The sequence below is a fragment of the Dromaius novaehollandiae genome, chromosome 35 (genome assembly GCF_036370855.1).
Source record: "Dromaius novaehollandiae isolate bDroNov1 chromosome 35, bDroNov1.hap1, whole genome shotgun sequence".
NCBI lineage: Eukaryota > Metazoa > Chordata > Aves > Casuariiformes > Dromaiidae > Dromaius > Dromaius novaehollandiae.
In genome coordinates this window covers 549,158-571,333 of record NC_088134.1, presented here as the reverse complement: position 1 = coordinate 571,333, position 22,176 = coordinate 549,158, and the positions used below count along the sequence as shown (strand labels likewise).

General features: G+C 72.9%; 1 protein-coding gene across 3 annotated transcripts; it reads left to right on the top strand.

The window, feature by feature from the left end:
* The first annotated feature begins 978 nt into the window (after nucleotides 1-978).
* On the top strand, nucleotides 979-21,998 carry RASGRP2 (RAS guanyl releasing protein 2). 3 transcript variants are annotated; one of them, XM_064503232.1, is made up of 17 exons: nucleotides 979-1,060; nucleotides 3,815-3,905; nucleotides 4,638-4,740; nucleotides 5,466-5,531; nucleotides 6,603-6,734; nucleotides 7,672-7,816; nucleotides 8,626-8,793; nucleotides 9,318-9,434; nucleotides 10,746-11,027; nucleotides 14,971-15,048; nucleotides 15,642-15,761; nucleotides 18,410-18,525; nucleotides 19,408-19,558; nucleotides 20,135-20,171; nucleotides 20,932-21,117; nucleotides 21,605-21,670; nucleotides 21,829-21,998. In XM_064503232.1, the coding sequence occupies exons 2-16, from the start codon at nucleotides 3,833-3,835 to the stop codon at nucleotides 21,664-21,666; spliced, it is 1,836 nt and encodes a 611-aa protein (XP_064359302.1). In that variant the 5' UTR covers nucleotides 979-1,060; nucleotides 3,815-3,832; the 3' UTR covers nucleotides 21,667-21,670; nucleotides 21,829-21,998. The 3 variants fall into 3 exon arrangements, with proteins under 3 accessions (XP_064359302.1, XP_064359301.1, XP_064359303.1); XM_064503231.1 differs by having other exon boundaries at nucleotides 8,620-8,793; XM_064503233.1 differs by lacking the exon at nucleotides 10,746-11,027 and having other exon boundaries at nucleotides 8,620-8,793.
* Nucleotides 21,999-22,176: the final 178 nt, after the last annotated feature.

Sequence of the window (22,176 nt, the reverse complement as noted above, 5' to 3'; positions counted from 1 at the left end):
CACCCCCGTGGGCTCCTGCCCATCCCCTCGGGGGCCCAGGCGTCCGGGTGCCCCCCCCGCACCCCCGTGGGCTCCTGCCCATCCCCTCGGGGGCCCAGGCGTCCGGGTGCCCCCCCCCGCACCCCCGTGGGCTCCTGCCCATCCCCTCGGGGGCCCAGGCGTCCGGGTGCCCCGCTGCGCCCCGATATCAGAGGGGCCCAGGCGTCCGAGCGCCCCCGTGCGCCCCGCCGCGCCCTGGCACCAGAGGGGCCCAGGCGTCCGGGCCGCGGATGTGGGCAGGGTGGGGCGGCTTTGCCATGGGGTGGGGACGGGTTTGTGGGTCCCGGTTTTGCTGCTGCCGCCTGTGCGGGTTCTGCCCCCCCCCCCCCCCGAGGGGCCCAGGCGTCCGGGTGCCCCCGCTCCACCCCGCGCTGGCTGGGGAGGGGGCCCAGGCGTCCGGGCCGGGGGGGTTGGGCTGGTTTAACCCCCCCGGGAGGTTTTGGGGGGCTTTGGGGGCTGTTTGCCCCCCCCACCAGGAGATGCCTGGGGGCACTTGGGGGTGTGAGGGGGCCTGGGGGGCATTTGGGGGGTCTTGGGGGGTATTTGGGGGTCTCAGGGGGTATTTGGGGGTCTTGGGGGTCTCAGGGGGTATTTGGGGGGTCTTGGGGGGCATTTGGGGGGTCTTGGGGGTCTCAGGGGGTATTTGGGGGTCTTGGGGGGTTTTGGGGGGGTATTTGAGGTGCTTTGGGGGTGTTTGGGGTATATTGGGGGGGCTGGGGCGCTGGGGGGGCTCTTTGGGGGCTCTTTGGGGTTTCGGGGGGGTGTTCGGGGTCCCCCGGGGGTCTCGGGGGGGGACTCGGGGGTCTGCGGCGCCCGCGGGCTCTTTTGGGGCGGTTCCGGGTGTTTCTGGGCTCGGCCCCCCCCCGCCCCCCCCCGCGGCTCCGCTGCTGTTTGGCCACAAACCACTTCCCCCCCCGGCCCCTCCCCTCCCCGGCCCGGCCGCGCTGGGGCGGACTGGGACGGACTGGGACGGACTGGGACGGACTGGGAGCCGCCGGGAGCGAGCGGGAGCGCCGCGCAGGTGCGGGCCGGGGGGGCCCAGGCGTCCGGCCGGGGGGGCCCAGGCGTCCGGGGGCGGCGCGGCGCGGGAGGGGTTAAAGCTGCGCGGGGGGGGCGGGAGGAGCCGGACCGGGACCGGCCGGAGCCCACGGTGAGTGCCGCCGCCGCCGGGACCCCCCCGCGCCCCCCCCGCCCCAGTGCGCCCAGTGCCCCCTCTCCCAGTGCACCCAGTATCCCGGGAATCCCCCACCCCAGTGCTCCCAGTGTCCCGGGAACCCCCCCGCCCCAGTGCCCCCTGCACCCCCTCTCCCAGTGCGCCCAGTATCCCGGGAACCCCCCACCCCAGTGCTCCCAGTGTCCCGGGAACCCCCCCGCCCCAGTGCCCCCTGCACCCCCTCTCCCAGTGCACCCAGTATCCCGGGAATCCCCCACCCCAGTGCTCCCAGTGTCCCGGGAACCCCCCCGCCCCAGTGCCCCCTGCACCCCCTCTCCCAGTGCGCCCAGTATCCCGGGAACCCCCCACCCCAGTGCTCCCAGTGTCCCGGGAACCCCCCCGCCCCAGTGCCCCCTGCACCCCCTCTCCCAGTGCGCCCAGTATCCCGGGAACCCCCCACCCCAGTGCTCCCAGTGTCCCGGGAACCCCCCCGCCCCAGTGCTCCCAGTGCCCCCTGCAGACCCCCGTCCCAGTGCACCCAGCGCCTGCTGCATCCCCTGCCCCAGTGCTCCCAGTGCAGCCTGCCCCAGTGCGCCCAGTATCTCGGGAACCCCCTGCCCCAGTGCTCCCAGTGCTCCCTGCACCCCCTCTCCCAGTGCACCCAGTACACCGGGAACCCCCCACCCCAGTGCTCCCAGTGCAGCCTGCACCAGTGAGCCCAGTATCTCGGGAACCCCCTGCCCCAGTGCTCCCTGCAACCCCCACCCCAGTGCGCCCAGTATCCCGGGTGCCCCCCCCATCCCAGTGCACCCAGTGCCCCCTGCACCCCCTCTCCCAGTGCACCCAGTATCCCGGGAACCCCCCGCCCCAGTGCGCCCAGTGCCCCCTGCACCCCCTCTCCCAGTGCGCCCAGTGTCCCGGGAACCCCCCGCCCCAGTGCGCCCAGTGCAGCCTGCACCAGTGCACCCAGAATCCCGGGAACCCCCGTCCCAGTGCTCCCAGTGTCCCGGGAGCCCCCCGCCCCAGTGCTCCCAGTGCTCCCTGCACCCCCTCTCCCAGTGCACCCAGTATCTCGGGAACCCCCTGCCCCAGTGCACCCAGTGCTCCCTGCAACCCCCACCCCAGTGCACCCAGTATCCCGGGTGCCCCCCCCATCCCAGTGCCCCCTGCACCCCATCTCCCAGTGCCCCCAGTATCCCGGGTGCCCCCCCACCCCAGTGCCCCCTGCATCCCGTCTCCCAGTGCCCCCAGTATCCCGGGTGCCCCCCCACCCCAGTGCCCCCAGTGCCCCCTGCACCCCATCTCCCAGTGCCCCCAGTATCCCGGGTGCCCCCCACCCCAGTGCCCCCCCCCCGGTGCCGGGAGCCGCAGGCACCAGCCCAGCCGTGTCCCGAGTTTGGCAGGTCTCAGCTGGGGGCTTTGGGGGGGGGGGGCGGGGTCCCTCCATCCCCCAGTGCCCCCCCCAGTCTCCCCCAGTGCCCCCCCCGCCAGGGCCCCAGTGCCGGAACCGCCGGGCAGGAAGCGGCGCCTTATCGGGGTGCTGGGGGGGGGGGCGGGGGGGCTGCGCCTGGGCGTGCGTGTGAGTGTGCACGCGTGTGCGTGTGAGTGAGTGTGCACGCGTGTGTGTGCATGTGTGAGTGTGCACGGGGCGTGGGTTGCACGGGGATGCTGGGGGGGGGTGAGAGGGTCTGTGCCCCCCCCGTGTCACACGTCCCCCCCGTGTTGCACAGACCCCTGCGTTGCCCCCCCATGTTGCATGCCCCCCCGTGTTGCACACCCCCATCCTGCCCCCCCGTGTTGCACGGACCCCTGCATTGCCCCCCCCGTGTTGCACACCCACCATCCTGCCCCTCCATGTTGCACACTCACCATCTTGCCCCCCATGTTGCACACCCACCATCCTGCCCCCCCCATGTTGCACAGTCACCATCCTGCCCCCCGTGTCGCACGTCCCCCCCGTGTTGCACACTCACCATCCTGCCCCCCATGTTGCACCCCCCCGTGTTGCACACTCACCATCCTGCCCCCCCCATGTTGCACCCCCCCCGTGTTGCACACCCCCCATCCTGCCCCCCCGTGTTGCACAGACCCCTGCGTTGCCCCCCCGTGTTGCACACCCCCCATCCTGCCCCCCCCGTGTTGCACGCCCCCCCGTGTTGCACACCCACCATCGTGCCCCCCCCGTGTTGCACGCCCCCCCGTGTTGCACACCCCCCATCCTGCCCCCCCGTGTTGCACGGACCCCTGCGTTGCCCCCCCGTGTTGCACACCCCCCATCCTGCCCCCCCGTGTTGCACGCCCCCCCCCGTGTTGCACACCCCCCATCGTGCCCCCCCCTGTTGCACGCCCCCCCTGTGTTGCACACCCCCCATCGTGCCCCCCCCCCCGTGTTGCACACCCCCGGGCAGCCGGTGCAGCGCGCGCCCTGCCCGTGGCGGGGGTCCCCCTCCCGCCCCCCCCAACCCGGACGCCTGGGCCCCGGCCCCCCCGGCCGCCCGAGGGTTGTGCAAGGCCCTTCCCGAAGGCCGCTTGTGCAAGCGCACGCTGGGGGGGGGGCAGCACATGCAGCCCCCCCACCAGGGCCAGCACTGACCCCATGCCCCCCCCCCCCGGGGCACCCAGGAGCCCAGGCGTCCGGCCATGAGCGACCCCCCCGACCCCCCCGGGGGCTGCACCATGGACGAGCTGCTGCACCGCTGCATCGAGGCCTTCGGTGGGCCGGGGGGGGGTCCCTGGGGGGGGGGTTGGGGGGTCCTGGGGGTCTGGGGTCCCGGGGGTGGGGGTCTTGGGGGGGTCCTTGGGGAGGGGGGGGTCTCTGGGGGGCCCTGGGCTCTGGGGGTATCTCAGGGGGGTCCCTTGGGTGGGGGGGTCCCTGAGAGGGATCTCGGGGGGGGTCTTGGGGGGTCCTTGGGGTCTGAGGTCCTTGGGGGGGGGTCCTCAGGGTGGGGGGGTCCCTGGCGGGGTCCCTGGGGCCTGGGGGGTCTCAGGGGGTCCTTGGGGTCTGGGGTCCCTGGGGGGGGTCGTCAGGGTGGAGGGGTCTCTGGGGGGGTCCCTGGGGTCTGGGGGCATCTCAGGGGGGTCCCTTGGGTGGGGGGGTCCCTGAGAGGGATCTCGGGGGGGGGTCTTGGGGGGTCCTTGGGGTCTGAGGTCCTTGGGGGGGGTCCTCAAGGTGGGGGGGTCCCTGGAGCCTGGGGGGGGTCTCAGGGGGTCCTTGGGGTCTGGGGTCCCTGGGGGGGGGTTGTCAGGGTGGAGGGGTCTCTGGGGGGGTCCCTGGGGTCTGGGGGTGTCTCGGGGGGTCCCTGGGGTGGGGGGTCTCTGGGGTTTGGGATCTGGGGGGGTCCCTGGGAGGGGCTTCAGGGTCTGGGGGAGTCTTGGGGGTCCCTGGGGGGGTCCCCAGGGTTGGGGGTCCCTGGCCCCGGGGGGGTGGCTGATGGGGCCCCCCCAGACGCGGAGGGGAAGGTGCAGGACCCCCAGCTCGTCCGCATGTTCCTCATGATGCACCCGTGGTACCTGCCCTCCCCCGAGCTGGCCGCCAAGCTGCTGCACAGATATCCTTGGGACCCCCCCGGGACCCCCCCCCAACCCCCCCATCACCCCCCCACACAGCCCCCCCCAACCCCCCCAAAACCCCCTAAAACCCCTAAAACCCCAGCCCCCCCCCCGGGACCTGCCCTCCCCCGAGCTGGCCGCCAAGCTGCTGCACATATATCCTTGGGACCCCCCCCCGGGACCCCCCCCCGAGACCCCTCCCATGGGGACCCCCCATCACCCCCCCAAAACCCCCCAGCCCCCCCCGACCCCCTGGAGATCACCCCTACGCAGCCCCTGGACCCCCCTGTCCCCTTTCAGGACCCCCTGGGCCCCCCCGACCCCCTGTAGGGCCCCCCAGTCCCCCCCGACCCCTAGGGACCCCCCCGACCCCATGGAGACCCCCCCGGGACCCCCCATCCCCTCTTGGGACCCCCCAGGACCCCCCCCGCCCCCTGGAGACCCCCCTGGACCCCCCCTGACCCCCTGGAGACCCCCCCGGGCCCCCCCTGGGACCCCTCATCCCCTCTTGGGACCCCCCAGGACCCTCCCACCCCCCATGCGTCCCCCCAGGACCCCCCCTGCCCCCTGGGGACCCCCCTGGATCCCCCCCCGGTCCACTGGAGACCCCCCCGGGACCCCCATCCCCTCTCGGGACCCCCTGGGACCCCCCCTGCCCCCCGGAGATCGCCCTGGACCCCCCGGGACCCCCCCCAATTGGCGCAGGCTCCTTGACGCCCCCCACGTTCGAGGAGGCGCGGGGGGGGCAGGACAGCGCCGCGCTGCGCGTCAAGATCTGCCACCTCGTGCGGTGAGTGGGGCCGCCACCCCCCCGGGGACCCCCCCGGTGACCCCCCCAAACCCCCTGGGACCCCCTGGGGACCCCCTGACCCCTGGGACCCCCCCGGGACCCTCAACCCCCCGGGACCCCCCTGGGACCCCCCTGGGGACCCCCCGACCCCTGGGACCCCCCCGGGACCCCCCCAAACTCCCAGGGACCCCCTGGGGACCCTCAACCCCCTGGGACCCCCCTGGGACCCCCCCAAACCCCCAGGACCCCCCGACCCCCTGGGGACCCTCACCCATAGCTGCCCTATAGCCCCCCCCCCCAGACACCCCAGGACCCCATAGCTGCCCTGTAGCCCCCCGGGACCCCCTGGGATTCTATAGCCCCCCTGGGACCTTCCTGGGGATCCTATAGCCCCCCTATAGCCCCACATGACACCAGGGACCTTCCCTGCCCCCTATAGCCCCCCGGGCCCCCATTGCCCCCCCTGTAGCCCCCTGGGCCCCTATAGCCCCCTGGGACCCCTGGGACCTTTCCTGGCCCCTATGGCCCCCCTACAGCCCCCTGGGCCCTTCCCTGGGATCCTATAGCCCCCTGGGACCCTATAGCTCCCCTGGGCCCCTCCCTGGCCCCTATGGCCCCCCCTATAGCCCCCTGGGACCCTATAGCCCCCTGGGACCCTATAGCCCCCCAGACCCCTCCCTGGGACCCTATAGCCGTCCTATAGCCCCCTGGGATCCTGTAGCCCCCTGGGACCCTATAGCTCCCCTATAGCCGTCCTATAGCCCCCTGGGATCCTGCAGCCCCCAGGCCCCTCCCTGGCCCCTCTGGCCCCCCTATAGACCCCCGGGATCCTATAGCCCCCTGGGACTCTATAGCCCCCCTATACCCCCCTATAGCCCCCCGGGACCCTATAGCCCCCCTATAGCCCCCTGGGACCCTGTAGCCCCCCTATAGCCCCCCTATAGCCCCTTGGGATCCTGTAGCCCCCAGGCCCCTCCCTGGCCCCTCTGGCCCCCGTGGGTGCCCCATTGCCCCCTATAGCCCCCTATAGCCCCCTCTAGCCCCCTCTAGCCCGCGCCCCCCCCGCGGCAGGTACTGGCTGGCGGCGTTCCCGGCCGAGTTCGCCCTCAACCCGGCGCTGCTGGGCCGGATCCGGGCGCTGAAGGAGGCGCTGGGCGAGGGGGGGGGCGCGGGGCCCTGCGCCCTCATCGACCTCCAGCACCTGTGCGTGCCGGGGGGGGCACGGGGGGGGTGTTGCACGGGGATGCACATGTGCATGGGGGGGCGTTGCACGGGGATGCACGTGTGCACAGGGAGGCGCTGGGCGAGGGGGGGGGCGCGGGGCCCTGTGCCCTCATCGACCTCCAGCACCTGTGCGTGCCGGGGGGGGCACGGGGGGGGGGCGTTGCACGGGGGTGCACGTGTGCACTGGGAGGTGTTGCACGGGGCAGCGGGTGTTGCACGGGGATGTAGGTGTTGCATGGGGATGCGGGTGTGCACGGGGTGTTGCACAGGGATGTGGGCATTGCACAGGGATGCGGGCGTGCATGGGGTGTTGCACGGGGATGTGGGTGCTGCACAGTGATGCGGGTGTGCATGGGGCATTGCACGGGGATGCGGGTGTTGCACAGGGATGTGGGTGTTGCATGGGGATGCGGGTGTGCATGGGCCGTTGCACGGGGATGTGGGTGCTGCACAGGGATGCGGGTGTGCACGGGGCATTGCACGGGGATGCGGGTGTTGCACAGGGATGCGGGTGTGCATGGGGTGTTGCACAGGGATGCGGGTGTGCATGGGGCGTTGCACGGGGATGTGGGTGTTGCACAGGCATGCGGGTGTGCACGGGGTGTTGCACAGGGATGCGGGTGTTGCACAGGGACGTGGGCGTTGCACAGGGCGGCATGCGTGGCTGGGGCGTTGCACAGGCATGCGGGTGTGCACGGGGTGTTGCACAGGGATGCGGGTGTTGCACAGGGACGTGGGCGTTGCACAGGGCGGCATGCGTGGCTGGGGCGTTGCACGGGGATGCGCGTGTGCGCGGGGCGTTGCACGGGGATGGGGCATTGCACGGGTCGGGGGGCGTTGCACGGGGATGGGCGGGTGCCCGGTGCATTGCACGGGGACACGTGCAGGCGTGTAAGCGGGGCGGGGGGGCGCGCAGCCCCCCGGAGCAGCGGCCGCGGCAGGCGACGCAGCCGGAGGGGCGGAAGAAGCGGAAAATGTCGCTGCTCTTCGACCACCTGGAGCCGGCGGAGCTGGCGGAGCACCTGACGCTGCTGGAGCACCGCGCCTTCCGCAAGATCCTCGTGAGTCCCCCGCGTGCGAGACCCCGCGTGCGAGACCCCTCGTGCACCGCCCATGTGCGAGACCCCTCGTGCGAGACCCCTCGTGCACCGCCCACATGCGAGACCCCTCGTGCAAGACCCTTGTGCAAGGCCCTTGTGCGAGGCCCCCGTGGTGCACGGCCCTCGTGCACTGCCCTTGTGCGAGACCCCTCGTGCACCGCCCACGTGCGAGACCCCTCGTGCAAGGCCCTTGTGTGAGGCCCCCGTGGTGCACGGCCCTTGTGCACCGCCCTCGTGCAAGACCCCTCGTGCAAGGCCCCCCCACAGTGCATGGCCCTCGTGCACTGCCTGCGCGTGAGACCCCTGCAGTGTGTGGCCCCCCCCCTCGTGCGCGGCCCCCCCGTGTGAGGCCCCCCGTGAGCCTGGGTGCACCCCAGGGCTGGTGCCTCCTGTGCCCTCGTGCAAGGCCCGGATGGGGCCCCCTGCGTTGCACACCCCCGTGCAAGGCCCGGATGGGTTCCCCTCCATTGCACACCCCCGTGCAAGGCTGGGCCAGGTCCCACTGGGCAGTGAGTCCCCGTGCAAGGCGCTGGTGCGAGGCCCCGTGCGAGGTGCGTGCAAGTGCAGCACCTGTGCGAGTCCCTGTGCACGTCCCCGTGCAAGGCACCGGTGCAAGGCGTGTGCAAGTGCAGCACGGGTGCGCGTCCCCGTGCGAGGTGCATGGGCAAGGCACTGGTGCATGGTGCTGGAGCGCGTCCCCATGCGAGGCGGGTGTGCGAGGCAGGTGTGCAAGGCGGGTGTGCAAGGCACGCGCGCGTGCGCAGTTGCAGGACTACCGGAGCTTCGCGGCGCGCGGCTGCACCGCCGACTCGCCGGTGCTGGAGCGGTTCGTCGCCCTCTTCAACGGCGTCTCGCGCTGGGTGCAGCTCATGGTGCTCAGCAAGCCCACGGCCGCCCTGCGCGCCCACGTCATCGCCCGCTTCGTCCTCGTCGCCCAGGTCTGCCCCATAGCCTGCCCCACGGCCTGCCCCATAGCACAGCCCCCTGCCCCATAGTGCCACACCACAGCTTGCCCCCCGGCATGGCCCCCCGGTGCTGCCCCCAGCCTACGACGTTCCCCATCCCCTGCCCCATGGCGCTGCCCCACGGCACTGCCCCATAGCGCTTCCCTGACCCCTGCCCCATAGGGCTGCCCCATCCCTGTCTCCTACCACCGTCCCCTGCCCCACAGCGCTGCCCCATAACCCTGCTCCCTCCCCGTCCCCATCCCCTGCCCCATAGCGCTGCCCCACAGCACCACCCCATAGCCCTGCTCCATCCCCATCCCCTGCCCCACAGCACTGCCCCATAGCCCTGCTCCATCCCCTGCCCCACAGCACCGCCCCATAGCCCTGCTCCATCCCCATCCCCTGCCCCACGGCGCTGCCCCATAGCCCTGCTTCATCCCCGTCCCCATCCCCTGCCCCATAGCTCTGCCCCACGGCGCCGCCCCATAGCCGTGTCCCCCCCCCCCCCCGCGCAGAGGCTGCTGCAGCTGCAGAACTTCAACACGCTGATGGCCGTGGTGGGGGGGCTGGGGCACAGCTCGGTGGCCCGGCTGCGGCACACGCTGGCCCTGCTGCGCCCCGACACCGCCCAGGTGGGTCCCGGGGGGGGGGACACGGGGGGGGGACATGGGGGTCCCGGGGGGGGGGACACGGGGGGGTCCCTGGGGCACAGCTCGGTGGCCCGGCTGCACCCTGACACCGTCCGGGGGGGTCCTGGGGGGGGGTCACACGGGGGGGGGACATGGGGGTTCCGGGGGGGGGACACGGGGGGGTCCCTGGGGCACAGCTTGGTGGCCCAGCTGCACCCTGACACCGTCCGGGGGGGTCCCGGGGGGGGACACGGGGGGGGGACATGGGGGTCCGGGGGGGGTCAAAAGGGGGGGTCCCGGGGTGGGACACGTGGGGGTCCCTGGGGGAGTCTCCATGGGGATATTGAGGCCCTTGTGGGTCTCAGTGGGGACATGGGGGCCTGGGGGGGCACAGGGGTCCTGGGGGGGCCCACAGGGACAGAGGGGGACATGGGGGGGACGGGGGGGCCCTGGGGCAGAGCTCTGTTGTCTGCTGGCGCGGCTCAGCCCTGACACATGTCCCCCTCCCTCCTGTCCCCCTGTGTCCCCTCGTGTCCCCTTGTGCAACATGTCCCCTTGTGCAACGCGTCCCCTTGTGTCCCTGTGTCCCCTTGTGATGCGTCCCCACGTCCCCTCGTGCAATGTGTCCCCTCGTGCATCACATCTCCTTGTGCAACACATCCCTCGTGCAACGCATCCCCTCGTGCAACACATCTCCTCGTGCAACGCGTCCCCTTGTGTCCCTGTGTCCCCCTGTGTGATGTGTCCCCACGTCCCCTCGTGCAATGCATCCCTTGTGCAACACGTCCCCTTGTGTCCCTGTGTCCCCATGTGACGCGTCCCCACGTCCCCCTCGTGCAACGCGTCCCCTCGTGCAACGCATCCCCTCGTGCAACGCGTCCCTCATGCAATGCGTCTCCTCGTGCAACGCGTCTCCTCGTGCAATGCGTCCTCTTGTGTCCCTGCGTCCCCCTGTGATGTGTCCCCGCATCCCCCTCGTGCAACGCGTCCCCTCGTGCAACACACCCCTCATGCAACGCATCTCCTCGTGCAATGTGTCCTCTTGTGTCCCTGCGTCCCCCTGTGTGATGTGTCCCCACATCCCCCTCGTGCAACGTGTCTCCTCGTGCAACGTGCCCCTCGTGCAACACACCCCTCATGCAACGCATCTCCTTGTGCAACGCATCTCCTCGTGCAATGTGTCCTCTTGTGTCCCTGCGTCCCCCTGTGTGACACGTCCCCATGTCCCCTCGTGCAATGCGCCCCTCGTGCGACATGTCCCCTCGTGCGACGCGTCCCTCGTGCGACGCACGTCCTCGTGTCCCCGGTGCCCAGCTGTGGGAGTCGCTGACGGAGCTGGTGAGCTCGGCGGGCAACTACGGGCGGTACCGGCGGCGGCTGGCGGCGAGCGGGGGCTTCCGGCTGCCGGCGCTGGGCGTCCACCTCAAGGACCTGGTGGCCTTGCACGTGGCGCTGCCCGACTGGCTCGACGGCGCCCGCACGCGCCCGCACCCCGCCAAGATGCGGCAGCTCTTCGGCATCCTCGGCGAGCTGGCGCTGGCGCGGGGGCTGCGCCCGCCCGTGCGCGGAGACCCCGACCTCCTCAGCCTGCTCACGGTGCGTCCCCGTGCGTCCCCGTGCGTCCCCGTGCGTCCTCGTGCATCCTCGTGCATCCTCGTGCGTCCTCGTGCATCCCCGTGCGTCCCCGTGCATCCTCGTGTGTCCTCGTGCATCCTCGGCAAGCTGGCGCGGGGGCTGCGCCCGCCCGTGCGCGGAGACCCCGACCTCCTCAGCCTGCTCACGGTGCGTCCCCGTGGGTCCTTGTGTGTCCTCGTGCGTCCTTGTGCGTCCTCGTGCATCCTCGTGTGTCCTCGTGCATCCTCGGCGAGCTGCTGCGGGGGCTGCGCCCGCCCGTGCGCGGAGACCCCGACCTCCTCAGCCTGCTCACGGTGTGTCCTCGTGTGTCCTCGTGCGTCCTCGGTGCATCCTCGTGCGTCCTCGTGCGTCCTCGTGCGTCCCCGTGCGTCCTCGTGCGTCCCCGTGCGTCCTCGTGCGTCCTCGTGTGTCCTCGTGCGTCCTCGGCGAGCTGGCGCGGGGGCTGCGCCCGCCCGTGCGCGGCGACCCCGACCTCCTCAGCCTGCTCACGGTGCGTCCTCGTGTGTCCTCGTGTGTCCTCGTGCATCCTCGTGCGTCCTCGTGCATCCTCGTGCGTCCTTGTGCATCCTTGTGCATCCTCGTGTGTCCTCGTGCGTCCCTGTGCGTCCTCGTGCGTCCCTGTGCATCCTCGTGTGTCCTTGTGCATCCTCGGCGAGCTGCTGCGGGGGCTGCGCCCGCCCGTGCGCGGAGACCCCGACCTCCTCAGCCTGCTCACGGTGCGTCCCCGTGCGTCCTCGTGCGTCCTTGTGCATCCTCGTGCATCCTCGTGTGTGTGTCCTCGTGTGTCCTCGTGCATCCTTGTGTGTCCTCGTGCGTCCTCGTGCATCCTCGGCGAGCTGGTGCAGGGGCTGCGCCCGCCCGTGCGCGGCGACCCCGACCTCCTCAGACTGCTCACGGTGCGTCCCCGTGCGTCCCCGTGCGTCCCCGTGCATCCTTGTGCGTCCCCGTGCGTCCCCGTGCGTCCTCGTGCGTCCCCGTGCGTCCTCGTGCATCCTCGGCGAGCTGGTGCAGGGGCTGCGCCCACCCGTGCGCGGAGACCCCGACCTCCTCAGCCTGCTCACGGTGCGTCCCCGTGCGTCCCCGTGCGTCCTCGTGCGTCCCCGTGCGTCCTTGTGTGTCCTCGTGCATCCTCGTGTGTCCCCGTGTGTCCTCGTGCGTCCTCAGCAAGCTGGTGCAGGGGCTGCGCCCGCCTGTGCGCGGAGACCCCGACCTCCTCAGCCTGCTCACGGTGCGTCCCCGTGCGTCCTCGTGCGTCCTTGTGCATCCTCGTGCATCCCCGTGCGTCCTCGTGCATCCTCGGCGAGCTGCTGCGGGGGCTGCGCCCGCCCGTGCGCGGAGACCCCGACCTCCTCAGCCTGCTCACGGTGGGTCCTCGTGCGTCCTCGTGCATCCTCGTGCGTCCTCGTGTGTCCTCGTGCGTCCTCGTGTGTCCCCGTGCATTCTCGTGCATCCTCGTGTGTCCTCGTGCATCCTCGGCGAGCTGGCGCGGGGGCTGCGCCCGCCCGTGCGCGGAGACCCCGACCTCCTCAGCCTGCTCACGGTGCGTCCCCGTGCGTCCCCGTGCGTCCCCGTGCGTCCTCGTGCGTCCTTGTGTGTCCTCGTGCGTCCTCCTGTGTCCCCGTGTGTCCTCGTGTGTCCCCGTGCATTCTCGTGCATCCCCGTGCGTCCTCGTGCATCCTTGGCGAGCTGCTGCGGGGGCTGCGCCCGCCCGTGCGCGGAGACCCCGACCTCCTCAGCCTGCTCACGGTGCGTCCCCGTGCGTCCCCGTGCGTCCCCGTGCGTCCCCGTGCGTCCCTGTGCGTCCTCGTGTGTCCTCGTGCATCCTCGTGCATCCTCGTGTGTCCTCGTGTGTCCTCGTGCATCCTCAGCGAGCTGGTGCAGGGGCTGCGCCCACCCGTGCGCGGAGACCCCGACCTCCTCAGCCTGCTCACGGTGCGTCCCCGTGCGTCCCCGTGTGTCCTCGTGCGTCCCTGTGCGTCCTCGTGTGTCCTCGTGCGTCCCTGTGCGTCCTCGTGCATCCTCGTGCATCCTTGGCGAGCTGCTGCGGGGGCTGCGCCCGCCCGTGCGCGGAGACCCCGACCTCCTCAGCCTGCTCACGGTGCGTCCCCGTGCGTCCCCGTGCGTCCTCATGTGTCCTCGTGCGTCCTCGTGCGTCCTCGTGCGTCCTCGTGCGTCCTCGTGCGTCCTCGTGCATCCTCGTGTGTCCTCATGCATCCTCGTGCATCCTCGTGTGTCCTCGTGCATCCTCGGCGAGCTGGCGCGGGGGCTGCGCCCGCCCGTGCGCGGAGACCCCGACCTCCTCAGCCTGCTCACGGTGCGTCCCTGTGCGTCCCCGTGCGTCCTCGTGCGTCCTCGTGCGTCCCTGTGCATCCCCGTGCATCCTCGTGCATCCTCGTGCGTCCTCGTGCATCCTCGGCGAGCTGCTGCGGGGGCTGCGCCCGCCCGTGCGCGGAGACCCCGACCTCCTCAGCCTGCTCACGGTGCGTCCTCGTGTGTCCTCGTGCGTCCCCGTGCGTCCTCGTGCGTCCTCGTGCGTCCTTGTGTGTCCCCGTGCATCCTCGTGCATCCTCGTGCGTCCTCGTGCATCCTCGTGCATCCCCGTGCATCCTCGTGCATCCTCGGCGAGCTGCTGCGGGGGCTGCGCCCGCCCGTGCGCGGAGACCCCGACCTCCTCAGCCTGCTTACGGTGCGTCCCCGTGCGTCCCCGTGCGTCCCCGTGCGTCCTCGTGCGTCCCCGTGCGTCCCCATGCATCCTCGTGCGTCCTTGTGCATCCTTGTGCATCCTCGTGTGTCCCCGTGTGTCCTTGTGCATCCTCGGCAAGCTGGTGCAGGGGCTGCGCCCGCCCGTGCGCGGAGACCCCGACCTCCTCAGCCTGCTCACGGTGCGTCCCCGTGCGTCCCCGTGCGTCCCCGTGCACCCTCGTGTGTCCCCGTGCATCCCTGTGCATCCTCGTGTGTCCTCGTGCATCCTCGGCGAGCTGGCGCTGGCGCGGGGGCTGCGCCCGCCCGTGCGTGGAGACCCCGACCTCCTCAGCCTGCTCACGGTGCGTCCCCGTGCGTCCCCGTGCGTCCCCGTGCGTCCTCGTGCGTCCTCGTGTGTCCTCGTGCATCCTCGTGTGTCCTCGTGCGTCCTCGGCGAGCTGGCGCGGGGGCTGCGCCCGCCCGTGCGCGGCGACCCCGACCTCCTCAGCCTGCTCACGGTGCGTCCTCGTGCGTCCTCGTGCATCCTCGTGCATCCTCGTGCGTCCTTGTGCGTCCTCGTGCATCCTCGTGCGTCCTCGTGCATCCTCGTGCGTCCTTGTGCGTCCTCGCGCATCCTCGTGTGTCCTCGTGCGTCCCTGTGCGTCCTCGTGCGTCCCTGTGCATCCTCGTGTGTCCTCGTGCATCCTCGGCGAGCTGCTGCGGGGGCTGCGCCCGCCCGTGCGCGGAGACCCCGACCTCCTCAGCCTGCTCACGGTGTGTCCCCGTGTGTCCCCGTGTGTCCCCGTGTGTCCTCGTGCGTCCTCGTGCGTCCTCGTGCGTCCCCGTGCGTCCTTGTGTGTCCTCGTGCGTCCCTGTGCATCCTTGTGTGTCCTTGTGCATCCTCGTGCATCCCCGTGCGTCCTCGTGCGTCCTTGTGTGTCCCCGTGTGTCCTCGTGCATCCTTGTGCAAGGTGGCCGCGTCGTGCGCACACCCAGCCCTCGTGCAAGGCGGCCGTGTCACGTGCGCCCCGGCCCTCGTGCGAGGCAGCTGCTCCTCGTGCACCCTGACCCCAGCGTGCTCGGGGCGCACGTCCTCGTGCACCCCCTCGTGCAAGGCGCTCCCTGCACCCCCACCCCTCGTGCACACCCCGGTGCCGGTGACACGGTGATGGTGACACGGTGACACGGTGACACGGTGACGCGGTGACGCGGTGCCCCGCAGGTGTCCCTGGACCAGTACCCGACGGACGACGAGCTCTACCAGCTCTCGCTGCAGCGCGAGCCCCGCGCCGCCCACGCGGTGAGACCCCCCCCCCCACGCCCCCCCCCCCCGGTGTGGGTCTGACCCCCAGGTGCCCCCCCGCCCCCCCGGTGTGGGTCTGACCCCCAGGTGCCCCCCATGTGGGTCTGGCCCCCATATGCCCCCCCATGTGGGTCTGACCCCCGTGTCCCCCCCCAGAGTGGCACCCCCCAGCACTGCTCCCCGTGTGGGTCTGACCCCCATGTCCCCCCCCCCGGCACTGCCCCCCGGCCCCCCCCGTGCCCCCCTGCTCCCCGTGTGGGTCTGACTCCCGTGTCCCCTCCCCCTTCCCCAGAACAGCCCCCCCCCATGTCCCCCCCCCGTGTGGCTCTGACCCCCGTGTCCCCCCCCCCGAGCCGACCCCCCCGTGTACCCTCCCCCCGGTGTGGCTCTGACCCCCGTGTCCCCCCCCCCGAGCAGCCCCCCCCCGTGTACCCTCCCCCCGGTGTGGCTCTGACCCCCATGTTCCCCCCCCAGAGCGGCCCCCCCATGTCCCCCCCCCGTGTGGCTCTGACCCCCATGTCCCCCCCCCCAGAGCGGCCCCCCCATGTCCCCCCCCCGTGTGGCTCTGACCCCCATGTCCCCCCCCCCAGAGCGGCCCCCCCCCGGCGCTGCCCCCCGGCCCCCCCCCGGCGCTGGAGGACTGGGCGCTGGACGTGAAGCCGCGGCCGGACCCGGAGCTGCTGCGGGCCCACGTGGAGAAGATGGTGGAGGTGGGGGGGGGCCGGGGGGGCGATGGGGGGGGCAGTTATGGGCCTGCAGAGCAGCTGTGGGGCAGCTGTGGGGTTGTTATGGGGCAGCCGTGGGGCAGCCGTGGGCCTGTGGGGTAGCTGTGGGGCGGCTGTTGGGTTGTTATGGGGCAGCTGTGGGGCGGTTATGGGCCCGTGTGGTGGCTATGGGGCATCTGTGGGGCAGCTGTGGGCCTGTGGGGTAGCTGTGGGGCAGCTGTTGGGTTGTTATGGGGCGGCTGTGGGGTGGTTATGGGCCCGTGTGGTGGCTATGGGGCATCTGTGGGGCAGCTGTGGGCCTGTGGGGTAGCTGTGGGGCGGCTGTTGGGTTGTTATGGGGTGGCTGTGGGGCGGTTATGGGCCCGTGGGGTGGCTATGGGGCGGCTGTGGGGCACTTACAGGCTCATGGGGCGGCTGTGGGGCAGCCGTGAGGCGGTTGTGGACCCATAGGGTGGCTATGGGGCATCTGTGGGGCATCTGTGGGGCAGTCATGGGCTTGTGGGGTGGCTATGGGGCATCTGTGGGGCAGTGACGGGGCCAGGGGGTGGTTATGGGGCAGCCATGGGGGGTGACATGACACGGTGGGGTGCTGCGGGGGGCGCCGGGGTGGCGCCGTGGGGCAGCACTGTGGGGCAGCGGTGCTATGGGGTGGCGCTGTGGGGCGGCGGTGCTATGGGGCAGTGCTATGGGGCAGCGGTGCTATGGGGTGACGCCGTGGGGCAGCGCTGCTATGGGGCAGCGCTATGGGGCAGCGCTATGGGGCAGCGGTGCTGTGGGGTGACGCCGTGGGGCAGCGGTGCTATGGGGCAGCGCTATGGGGCAGCGGTGCTATGGGGTGACGCTGTGGGGCAGCGGTGCTATGGGGCAGCGCTATGGGGCAGCGGTGCTGTGGGGTGACGCCGTGGGGCGGCGCTATGGGGCAGCGCTATGGGGCAGCGGTGCTATGGGGTGACGCCGTGGGGCAGCGCTGCTATGGGGCAGCGCTATGGGGCAGCGGTGCTGTGGGGTGACGCCGTGGGGCGGCGCTATGGGGCAGCGCTATGGGGCAGCGGTGCTATGGGGTGACGCCGTGGGGCAGCGCTGCTATGGGGCAGCGCTATGGGGCAGCGGTGCTATGGGGTGACGCCGTGGGGCGGCGCTATGGGGCAGCGCTATGGGGCAGCGCTATGGGGCAGCGGTGCTATGGGGTGACGCCGTGGGGCGGCGCTATGGGGCAGCGCTATGGGGCAGCGCTATGGGGCAGCGGTGCTATGGGGTGACGCCGTGGGGCGGCGCTATGGGGCAGCGCTATGGGGCAGCGCTATGGGGCAGCGGTGCTATGGGGTGACGCCGTGGGGCAGCGGCGCTATGGGGCAGCGCTATGGGGCAGCGGTGCTATGGGGTGACGCCGTGGGGCGGCGGTGCTATGGGGCAGCGCTATGGGGCAGCGCTATGGGGCAGCGGCGCTATGGGGTGACGCCGTGGGGCAGCGGTGCTATGGGGCAGCGCTATGGGGCAGCGGCGCTATGGGGTGACGCCGTGGGGCAGCGGCGCTATGGGGCAGCGCTATGGGGCAGCGGTGCTATGGGGTGACGCTGTGGGGCAGCGCTATGGGGCAGCGCTATGGGGCAGCGGTGCTATGGGGTGACGCCGTGGGGCGGCGCTATGGGGCAGCGCTATGGGGCAGCGGTGCTATGGGGTGACGCTGTGGGGCGGCGGTGCTATGGGGCAGCGCTATGGGGCAGCGGTGCTATGGGGTGACGCTGTGGGGCAGCGCTATGGGGCAGCGCTATGGGGCAGCGGTGCTGTGGGGTGACGCCGTGGGGCAGCGGCGCTATGGGGCAGCGCTATGGGGCAGCGGCGCTATGGGGTGACGCCGTGGGGCAGCGGTGCTATGGGGCAGCGCTATGGGGCAGCGGTGCTATGGGGTGACGCTGTGGGGCAGCGGCGCTATGGGGCAGCGCTATGGGGCAGCGGTGCTATGGGGTGACGCTGTGGGGCAGCGCTATGGGGCAGCGCTATGGGGCAGCGGTGCTATGGGGTGACGCCGTGGGGCGGCGCTATGGGGCAGCGCTATGGGGCAGCGGTGCTATGGGGTGACGCTGTGGGGCGGCGGTGCTATGGGGCAGCGCTATGGGGCAGCGGTGCTATGGGGTGACGCTGTGGGGCAGCGCTATGGGGCAGCGCTATGGGGCAGCGGTGCTGTGGGGTGACGCCGTGGGGCAGCGGCGCTATGGGGCAGCGCTATGGGGCAGCGGTGCTATGGGGTGACGCCGTGGGGCAGCGGCGCTATGGGGCAGCGCTATGGGGCAGCGGTGCTATGGGGTGATGCCGTGGGGCAGCGGCGCTATGGGGCAGCGCTATGGGGCAGCGGTGCTATGGGGTGACGCTGTGGGGCAGCGCTATGGGGCAGCGCTATGGGGCAGCGGCGCTATGGGGTGACGCCGTGGGGCGGCGCTATGGGGTAGCGCTATGGGGCAGCGCTATGGGGCAGCGGTGCTATGGGGTGACGCCGTGGGGCAGCGGCGCTATGGGGCAGCGCTATGGGGCAGCGCTATGGGGCAGCGGTGCTATGGGGTGACGCCGTGGGGCAGCGCTATGGGGCAGCGCTATGGGGCAGCGGCGCTGTGGGGTGACGCCGTGGGGCGGCGCAGTCGGTGTTCAGGGCCTTCGACGTGGACGGCGACGGGCGGCTCTCGCGCGCCGAGTTCGAGTCCATCCGCGGCAACTTCCCCTACCTGTGCGCCTTCGCCGAGCTCGACGCCGACCGGTGCGGCCCCCCCGGGACCCCCCCGCCACCCCCAGGGACCCCCCCAGACCCCCCCGGACCCCCAGGGACCCCCCGGGACCCCCAGGACCCCCCCCCGGGGCCCCCCCAGGACCTCCAACCCCCGGGGACCCCCCTGGCCCCCCCCCCGGGACCCCCAACCCCCAGGGACCCCCCCAAGGGCCTCCAACCCCCAGGACCCCCCCCCCGCGACCCCCAACCCCCAGGAACCCCCCCCCCGCGACCCCCCAGGGACCCCCCAGGGACCCCCCGGGACCCCCTGAGACCCCTAGGGACCCCCCTGGGACCCCCAACCCCCCTGAGAGCCCCCCCCAGGTCCCCCAGACCCCCAGGCACCCCCCAGGACTCCCTGAGACCCCCCCAGAACCTCCCTGGACCCCCTGAGACCCCCCCTGCCCCCCCAGGCCCCCCAGGGACCCCCCAGAACTCCCTGAGACCCCCCCTGGGTCCCCCAGACCCCCAGGGACCCCCCAGAACTCCCTGAGACCCCCCCCAGCATCCCCAGGGACCCCCAACCCCCAGGGACCCCCCCGGGATGCCCTGAGACCCCCCCGGGACCCCCCAACCCTCCCAGGACCCCCAGGGACCCCCAAACCCCCGGGGGCCCAGGCGTCCGGGACCCCCACCCAGCACCCCCAGGGGCCCAGGCGTCTGAGTGCCCCCCCACGGTGGGGACCCAGGCGTGTCCCCCCCCCCCCAATCCCCAGGGCCCCAAGTATCTGGGTGCCCCCCCCCCCCAGCAGGGGCCCAGGCGTCCGGCTCCCCCCCGCCCCAATGGGGGCCCAGGCGTCCGGGCGCCCCACACCGCAGCGGGGGCCCAGGCGTCCGGGCGCGACCCCCCCCCCCGCCGTGTCCCCCCCCCAGGGACGGGGCCATCAGCCGGGAGGAGATGCTGCGCTACTTCCTGCAGGCCAGCGAGGGCCCGGGGGGGCCGGGGGGGCCGGGGGGCGGGGGGCACCGCTTCGAGGCCAGCGGCCCCCTGCGCCCCGCCGCCTGCCGCCACTGCCGCAGCCTGGTGAGCGTGCGCACGCCTTGCACGCCTTGCACGCCCACGTGCCTCACACGCCTTGCACGCCTCGCACGCGCCCGCGGGTCTCGCACGGGGGCTGCGCACGGGGGCTCGTGCGTGCTCGTTGCACGTGGGCCTCGTGCGAGGCGTTGTGTGGGTGTCGGAGCGTGCACGTCTTGCACAAGTGTATGCCAGGTGGGGCTCGTGCACGGGGGCTTGTGCACGCTCGTTGCACGTGGGCCTCGTGCGAGGCGTTGCCTGGGTGTCAGAGCGTGCACGTCTTGCACGAGTGTATGCTGGGGGGGTCTTGCACGGGGGATTGTGCACGGGGGCTCGTGCACGCTCGTTGCACGTGGGCCTAGTGCAAGGCGTTGCGTGGGTGTCGGAGCGTGCACGTCTTGCACGAGTGTATGCTGGGGGGTCTTGCACGGGGGATTGTGCACGGGGGCTCGTGTGTGCTCGTTGCACGTGGGCCTCGTGCGAGGCGTTGTGTGGGCGTTGGATTGTGCCCGTCTCGCACGAGCGTGTCCCGCGGGGGGGCCTTGCACAAGCCCCTGCCCTCACCCCCCCCCGTCTCCGCAGATCCTGGGCATCTACAAGCAGGGCCTCAAGTGCCAGAGTGAGTGCGGGGGGGGCGGGGGGGGCTGGGGGGGGGTGCAATGGGGGTGACAGGGGCCGGGGGGGGGGCTGGGGGTGCAATGGGGGTGCTGGGGGGGCAGTGGGTGCTATGGGGTGTGCGGGGGGGTGCTGGGGTGCTATGGGGGGTGCTGGGGGTGCTATGGGGGTGCTATGGGGGGTGCCGGGGGTGCTATGGGGGGTGCTGGGGGGGCAGTGGGTGCTATGGGGGGTGCTGGGGTGCTATGGGGGGTGCTGGGGGGGCAGTGGGTGCTATGGGGGGTGCTGGGGGTGCTATGGGGGTGCTATGGGGGGTGCCGGGGGGGCAATGGGGCGTGCTGGGGGGGCAGTGGGTGCTATGGGGGGTGCTGGGGTGCTATGGGGGGTGCTGGGGGGGCAGTGGGTGCTATGGGGGGTGCTGGGGGTGCTATGGGGGTGCTATGGGGGGTGCCGGGGGGGCAATGGGGCGTGCTGGAGGGGCAGTGGGGGGGCAGCGGGGGCTGCAGCAGGGGGGCAATGGGGCAGTGGGGGGTGCTGGGGGTGCAGGGGGGCTGCAATGGGGCAGCGGGGGGTGCTGGGGGGGCAAAGGGGGTGCAGTGGGTGCAAACAGAGGTGCAATGGGGCAGTGGGTGCAGGGGGCACAGGTGGCTGCAGGAGGGGCTGCAGTGGGGCGGGGGGGCTGCAGTGGGGCGCAGTGGGGCACGGGGGGGCGCAGTGGGGGGGCTGCAGTGGGGCGCAGTGGGGCAGCGCCGTGGGTCCGGCAGGCTGTGGGCTGCGGTGCCACGCGCAGTGTCGCGAGCGGCTCCGCGTCGAGTGTCGGCGCCGCACCCGGAGCGTCGGCGGCGAAGCCCCCCCGGCCCCCCCCGGCGACGGGGCCCCCCCGGCCCCCCCCGGCCGCTCCTGCAGCTTCTCCCTGCCGCCGCCCCGGCGGCCCTCGCTGCCCCCCCCAGGTGGGCCCCGGCGTCCGGGAACGCGACCCCCCCCCGGGACCCCCGACCCCCTCCCTGCGCCCCCCAGGTGGGCCCCAGCGTCCGGGAACGCGACCCCCCTCCCCCCAGGGGCCCTGGCGTCCGGGACCCCCAACCTTCCCCCCCCAAGGGGCCCCGGCATCCGGGACCCCCAACCCCCCCCCCAGGGACCCAGGTGTCCGGGACCCCCAACCCCCCCCCCAGGGGCCCTGGCACCCGGGACCACAACTGCCCCCCCACCATGGGCCCCACCGTCTGGGCCCCCCCCGACCCAGGGCCCCCCCCCCCCCCCCCCCCCAGGGGCCCAGGCGTCCGGGCCCCATCCGCCTCCGGTGCTGCCGGCGGCCGATAACCCCCTTCCCGCCCGGCCCCGGTTCCTGTTCGCGCCTCTCGGGGGGGGGGGAACCCAATGGCCCCCCCGGGGGGGCCCAGGCGTCCGGGCGGGGCTGAGCGGGGCCCCGTCCCGCAGAGCCCCCCCGGGACGAGGACACGCAGGCGCTGGAGGACGGCGTCTTCGACATCCACCTCTAGGCAGGTAACGGCCCGGACGCCTGGGCCCCCTGGGGTGGGGGGGGCCGGACGCCTGGGCCCCCTCCTGGCTCCGGGGAGCCCGGACGCCTGGGCCCCCTTTGGGGGGGGGGCCCCGGACGCCTGGGTCCCTTGACCCCCCCCCGACCTCTCCCCTCACTCCAGGGTCTCCCGATCTCCGGCTCTTCCCGACCCCGCTGGACCCGGGACCCCCCGGACGCCTGGGCCCTCTCCGCAGCGGGGGGTGACGGGACCCCCGGACGCCTGGGCCCTCTTGGGGGGGGGCGGGGGGGGCTGCTTGTGCTTGTACCGTGAGAATAAACCATGCGTCCGCCTGTCCGTCTGCTCGCGTCACCCTGCGCCGGGGGGGCCCGGACGCCTGGGCCCCTGGGGGGGGCAGGGGGGTGGGGGGGACCTGGCCGAGGGCCCAGGTGTCCGGGCCCAGGTGAGGGCACTTAGGGGCCGGGCTGGAGCCTCGTTAGCTGCTAACGAGCCCTCGTCACCCCGAGACGG

Excerpts from the sequence above, each read along its gene's own strand:
- RASGRP2 (XM_064503231.1), top strand. The coding sequence starts at position 3,833 with ATGAGCGACCCCCCCGACCCCCCCGGGGGCTGCACCATGGACGAGCTG. Across the intron at positions 5,532-6,602 it reads AAGATCTGCCACCTCGTGCG|GTACTGGCTGGCGGCGTTCC; the intron begins GTGAGTGGGGCC and ends CCCCCGCGGCAG. Across the intron at positions 21,118-21,604 it reads GCCCTCGCTGCCCCCCCCAG|AGCCCCCCCGGGACGAGGAC; the intron begins GTGGGCCCCGGC and ends CCCGTCCCGCAG.